The sequence below is a fragment of the Priapulus caudatus genome, unplaced genomic scaffold (assembly GCF_000485595.1).
Source record: "Priapulus caudatus unplaced genomic scaffold, Priapulus_caudatus-5.0.1 Scaffold151, whole genome shotgun sequence".
NCBI classification, from domain to species: domain Eukaryota; kingdom Metazoa; phylum Priapulida; class Priapulimorpha; order Priapulimorphida; family Priapulidae; genus Priapulus; species Priapulus caudatus.
The window spans coordinates 212,715-219,161 of record NW_014577212.1 but is presented as its reverse complement, the minus strand read 5'-3'; the positions used below and the strand labels follow the sequence as shown (position 1 = coordinate 219,161).

Sequence of the window (6,447 nt, the reverse complement as noted above, 5' to 3'; positions counted from 1 at the left end):
ACTGTCATGTAATATCTATCATATAAAAATTCAATGAGATAAAATCTGAAATCTGAGTTCAATAGAGCGCAACTAAAATACCATACACGTGATTATTTATCATAAATAGAATTACTCATAATAAAATCGAATTAAGACTGACTCATCTGAAAGGCATCAACACAGAACACCTCGATGACAAAATCATTAGCGATTGTGATCACCGCGTGAGTACGCGCAACATTGATGGATGCAGCTGACAGTTTGCGAGCAGACTCAGCAGACGATCATCGTTGTGCATATATGTGAGGCGCTGGCGTCCCGCATTAGAGCTATACATGGCACTATTCTATCTATTTCCTCTCAAATGTATTACTAAATTCATTACACATTCTCAAATTCCCTCTCGATTACTACGCTTCATTGCGAGTGCTCAGTAAACGCGCTTCAAACACATGGAGTTTCTTCATTTCGTAAAGACGCCGCCATTTGAGATGAGCCGTCGGCGTCGAGCTTACTTGAGTAGTTGAGCGGGGCCCAGCCGATGCCGTAGTCTCCCTCATCCTCGTTACTGAAGCTGTACTCGGTATTACAGCGTGTTGTCAGCAAATTCATCGCGCTTTGGCACATCGCATGAGTCTGTAAACGAGGTGGCAGCAACGGTCGACTGTCACTCCATATGATTTTACGATCAATTCACACCCGCCATACTGTAGGCCTACTGTACGCGCGAGTTTCTGTACTAACGTGACCGTAGCAGATTAATTTCTGTGATATGTCGGCAAGTTGGAAGTCTTTCTCAATAACACACCAAATGTCTCTTTCCTTTACGATAGTCATGATGCACACACACACACAACACACACACACGCACAACACACACACACACACACACACACACACACACGCACGCACGCACGCACGCACGCACGCACGCACACGCACACACACACACACACATACACGCCACACACACCACACCACACACAACACGCGCGCGCTGCGCGCACTCACGCACGCACGCACGCAACCATGCACGCACGCACGCACGCAACCATGCACGCGCACACACACACACACACATATATATATATATATATATATATATAGGCCTATATATATATTTCTATCCCTCACTTTAACGTAATTACTCCCCGTTTGTGAGTCATGAATCACACACATACTTCTACCACTGCCACTACAGTGCAGTTCTTCCCCTCTCCCGTGCGAGTCATGTGAGTCACATACACACTTCTGCCACTGCCACGACAATGCAGTTCATCCCCCCTCTTCCGTGTGAATCATAAATCACATGATACACACTTCTACCACTGCCACCCACTACAGTGCAGTTCATCCCCTCTCCCGTGAATGAATCACCCACCCTCCTTGACGCGCAGCTGCCGTAGTCTGGGCGGTCCCACGAGGAAGCCATTGTAGTCGGCAATGCCGTACTCCCATGGGCGCCATTGTTACCATTGGGTCGGAAAGAAAGTGGGGACAAGGATCTCGACCCAGTTACCTGCTAGTGAGACACCTTACACCCAGTTACCTGCTAGTGAGACACCTTACACCCAGTTACCTGCTAGTGAGACACCTTTCACCCAGTTACCTGCTAGTGAAACACCTCCCACACAGACATATGTTCGCAGAAAACTTTACTCACTACACACTCTACTAGTGGGGCAGATAACAGCCATTTTTGATAGGAATCGTGCAAATGATGATACAAGCATCAAATTTGGCACACTTGTTCTCCAAGTGATACTAATTAAATCTGCCCGATTGGCCAATTGAAAATCCAAGATGGCGGCTATTTTTCAAGATGGTCGCCAAATTAGCCTCCCGAAGTTGATGTTTTGCTTAGAAGTATTTGTAGTTGTCCGATTTGCATGATCTAGGTGTGGATTCCTATGTTTTCAAGCCTGCTGAAGTGGATTTTCCTGTTTATAAAGCACACTGACACATGTTTTTCAAGATGGCCACCAGATTGTCTGTTTTTCATTACGTAAGCTTTGCCCCAGCTAGTAAATGTTCAAAGTTATACATAAACTGGTCCACTGGTCCTCCAGCTGCTACTGTTCACATATGCAGCTGCAGAGTGATGTGCAGGGGAGCTCTGTCTGAAAGCACTTGCATATTCCTTTGCAACCTTTCTTACAGGAACACCTCGTCAGTTACCGACAGCTCGCTGCAATAGGTGGTAGTGTTGTCCAACATATCTGCCATGTCTCTCCTTTCTGTGTCCACCCCCATTCAACGGGACTGCTCGTGTCTGGATTGGAGATGGTTGTCTGGCCCCAAATGATCCCAGCCTGATAGGCCGCACGCTTTGCATGTTCTCTGAGGGCTGCCTATGTTGGTGGAATTGAGTTGTACGGCCTCTGCTTGCGGGCAAAGAGATCGTCTTGCTTTGTCCACACCAGTGGCTGCGCTTGATCTGTCGTACATGAGGACAACGAATCTCTCCAGCCTCTGCAGGTCAAGATCACGAATCAATGTTGGATGCTGGCTGAGATTAGTAAATGTTTCAGAAACATCATCAAATACGTTCCATTTCTTCGCTTTCCCACGGAAGGCAGACACGACGTCACATCCAGTAAACGCATGAAAGTATGGGATCCCTCTAGCTTTCTCAAGCCCTATTGCAGAAACTACCTCATGGACTAGAATCCATCGCATCTTGGCTCCTTGGCCAAACGCAATCCACATTTTCTCCAGACCTAGTTCTTGTAAGGATGGCAGTACAGATATTGCTATGACTAGCACGTCCGTGTCATTAGCCTTAATGATAATAGACTTGCTCCCATCAGTCGTTGCATCCCTGGCGTGTTCAAATATTCGACTGTCAGCTTCTTCATGACAACATGGGGACACAGCATCCAGAGACTTCCTTGTGTTGCTAATGGCATCTTCTCCTTTTGTGACGATGACTGTGCTTGTCGTCTCTGCTTCACACATCTATTCCGCAAGGAAGTGAAACAGCTCAGTCTTGTTGCTGGCGTCACGAAGGAAGCTTTACCAGTTACTTGGTGTCTTACTCGTTCCTGTCACTCTTCTTCTAATTCCTTGCCCCCTTTTCGACCTCGTCTCGGATTTCAGACTTGACTTCTTGTACACATCAAAGACTACGTCCACCCGCTCGTACCTGGCACCATAGGATTCCACCTTTGGGATGATGTATTTTTTAGCATAGTCATCAAATGTCTTTGAAGTACGTGGAGGTAAGGCATTGATAAGTGCTGAGCCATCAATGATGATTGCATCTCCCTTTGGTTCTCTGTCTGGGATGTTTACTAGCACTTCAAGAATTTCAACCAGCTGTGACTTCTGACACGTATGAAGCTTACCGTTGTCACTGAGAGATGCAGGGTGTGACTGATTCTCGTGCTTAAATAATTTTTGCAAGTCACACTACCTGTTCTGGCACGAGATGAACAGTCGCGAGAATAACTGACAGTCGTCTTTTAGGACTTTCTCCTTAGAAATTCCTTCAGCCTACTCTTGTTTGAAGAAAGAAACAAGGTTTTTCTTGATTGGATAATAGAAAGGACTTTCAACTTCATCCTCTAGCCCCTCTATGAATGATTGGAACTGCTCACTACCCCGCCGGTGATGTGTAGCTACCATTTCAGCTAGAGTTGGGTCTGCAATGTTCTTCGTGTCTAGCACCAGCAGGTCGGCTGATTCTTCTTGGAATGGGTTGCCCATCTCCTGCATCACTGCAGAGAGTGATTTCACCTTTTTAACGAAAGATTTCTGGGCACTTAGTGTCTGCTCATGGTGTCTGCTGCTGTAGGTGACATCTTTCATACCAGACATGGCCTCGTATCCAGCTACTAGACGACTAACTTCGGGTCCAGCGACCATCCACCTACGAAGTGCTGACGGGTCTTCTGTCAACCAAATCGCTCCTCCGTCACCTTTGATCACTGCATTATTGTGCTCGTGTGCTTGGTCGATTGCCAGGGCAAAGAATTCTCTTCTTGACTTGTGGATGGCGAAGTTTCCTTTGTGAAACTCCCTGGCCACATCTGGATATTGTTGCTCAAGTGACATTATATCTCGGAGGTGAATTGTGATCCATCACGCATAGTTGACATTGTTATTCGCAAAGAAGTAAGGCACCAGTTCTGAAAGTGCTTCACGGTACAAGTTTAAGGCGCCTTCTCTGAATGAGCGGATCAGGGTGAATATGGTGAGCTCCATGTCCAGCACCAGACTCCAGAACTGGAACTGCGGACTCTCTTTCCTCCGTTGTTCACACCAATCCTCAAAGGTTATATCTGATATGCTAGACTATTCAAAGCGGTAATCATGGTATGCCTTCTTCATCAGTTTATACAAGCTGCATGCAGTGATCTGGTGTGCTTGTCTTGTCCTGGTGACATTGGATGCAGACAGGTAAGACTCTGTTGTACCAGATGAGGCCACCTCTGCTTCCACAATGGCACTGGTCCAGCCACTGTCCCGTAGTAATGTTCCTATTGATCGCAGTGCAGCCATTTCTATATGAAGTCCACCGAACATAATCACGAACTTGTCCTCTCCATATTCGGGCCACTTCCATTGTATTTGTTTTGCCAGAGCATACAACGGTTGGTCAGCAGCAATGACAGGTGTCTGCCCTGGGTTCAGGAAAGCCACTGTATCACAGACCTTCGCCATGGCATGCTTGATCGTTGCAACAGAGTGAGCCTGGTCTCGCCACAGAAGCAGCATTGCTGAAATGCTCACTTCAAATAGATGGCTCCTTTTCTGCGTTGCATGGTGGGCTGACCATGTGCTGACTGCATCAGCCACATCCTCAGTGAGGAAGACTTCCTCCAACCAAGAATATTCTTCTTTCAAGTGTGACCAGATCGACTCGGGTGCTGGTAAGGATTGGCTTGCTACTGGAGGAGGATTGGGGTTTTTCGTGATGTATGCTGGTCGAATATTGGTGTATGCTTCTGGAAGCTCTGGAACTTTCTTAACCTTCATTTCTGACTCTAGTTTGAGCGGTGGCCGATGCCGTGCACTAGCATCTTCTTGGAGCCATAGATAAGAGTTGGGCCAGTGGTGAGAACCAGTGCCAGTAGTCCATCCAATGGATGTGGCTGACTGCTGAAACAAAGGTACTACCTCTAACACTACACCCCTACACCCCTACACCCCATAGACATGCAAACGTATGAAAATAAACAAATGTGCAAAGTGAGAAAAATATGTGTCAGTGTGCTTTATAAACAGGAAAATCTACTTCAGCAGGCTTGAAAACACACCTAGATCATGCAAATCGGACAACTACAAATACTTCTACGCAAAACGTCAACTTCGGGAGGCTAATTTGGCGACCATCTTGAAAAATGGCCGCCATCTTGGATTTTCAATTGGCCAATCGGGCAGATTTGATTAGTATCTCTTTCACTTGGAGAACAAGTGTGCCAAGTTTGTTGCTTGTATCATTATTTGCACGATTTTTCTGTTATCTCCTAGACTAAACCAATTAAATGTTAATGAGATACCACGCAAAGTTACCTGCGGGAAATTTAAACACATTTACCTGTATGTAAGCAATGTTACTTTCACGCACAGTTAGCGAAGCTGATACAGCATACGTGTAGTTACTTGAGGTGAGACAGCTTGTGTGTAGTTACCTGAGGTGAGACAGCTTACGTGTAGTTATCTAAGGTGAGACAGCTTACGTGTAGTTACCTGAGGTGAGACAGCTTACGTGTAGTTACCTGAGGTGAGATAGCTTACGTGTAGTTACCTGAGGTGAGACAGCTGGCCGAGCGGGGTAGGTACGGCCATGATGAACGCGTCGACGCCGGAGCGCTGCAGCACCTGTCGCTTTTTGTCCTCGAGCAGTCTCGCCTCGGTCTCCGTGCGATCGCCCGTGATGATCATGGTCACCTTGGCCGTCGTGCCGGCGTTCTTACGCGAGCCCGTGTAGACGGTCAGCTCGTACAGGTACTTGTCCCGCGGGTCATTGTCGGCGAGCGGAATCGCTCCAGCCTGCGCATGGAGAGAGGGGAGAGGAGAGGAGAGGCGTCGACACGAGTGTGCACAAGGCATAGCAGCTGTCGAGAGCTGTGTTTGTGTCTGTCAGAGAATTTTGTGTGATGTGGAGTTTTGGTGTATATATATATATATATATATTCGTCCGTCCGTCAATCTATCTATCTATCTATCTATCTATCTATCTATCTGTCTGTCTGTCTGTCTGTCTGTCTGTCTGTCTGTCTGTCTGTCTGTCTGTCTGTCTGTCTGTCTGTCTGTCTGTCTGTCTGTCTGTCTGTCTGTCTGTCTGTCTGTCTGTCTGTCTGTCTGTCTGTCTGTCTGTCTGTCTGTCTGTCTGTCTGTCTGTCTGTCTGTCTGTCTGTCTGTCTGTCTGTCTGTCTGTCTGTCTGTCGTCTGTCTGTCTACGTCTGTCCTGTCCTCGTCCTCTCCGTACCGTCCGTCGTCCTCGTCCTACGTCTACTC

At 47.1% G+C, this 6,447-nt stretch overlaps 1 protein-coding gene across 1 annotated transcript in view; it reads right to left on the bottom strand.

Annotated features, from left to right (window-relative positions):
• The window catches only part of LOC106806270 (polycystic kidney disease protein 1-like 2), a 5,254-nt gene extending 3,840 nt beyond the window's left edge, over nt 1–1,414 (bottom strand). The window contains exons 1-2 of the mRNA XM_014808147.1: nt 1,364–1,414; nt 498–618 (exon numbers count right to left, since the gene is read on the bottom strand). Coding sequence (XP_014663633.1) covers nt 498–618; nt 1,364–1,414 — 172 coding nt within the window. The remainder of the gene's footprint in view (nt 1–497; nt 619–1,363) is intronic.
• Nucleotides 1,415–6,447: the final 5,033 nt, after the last annotated feature.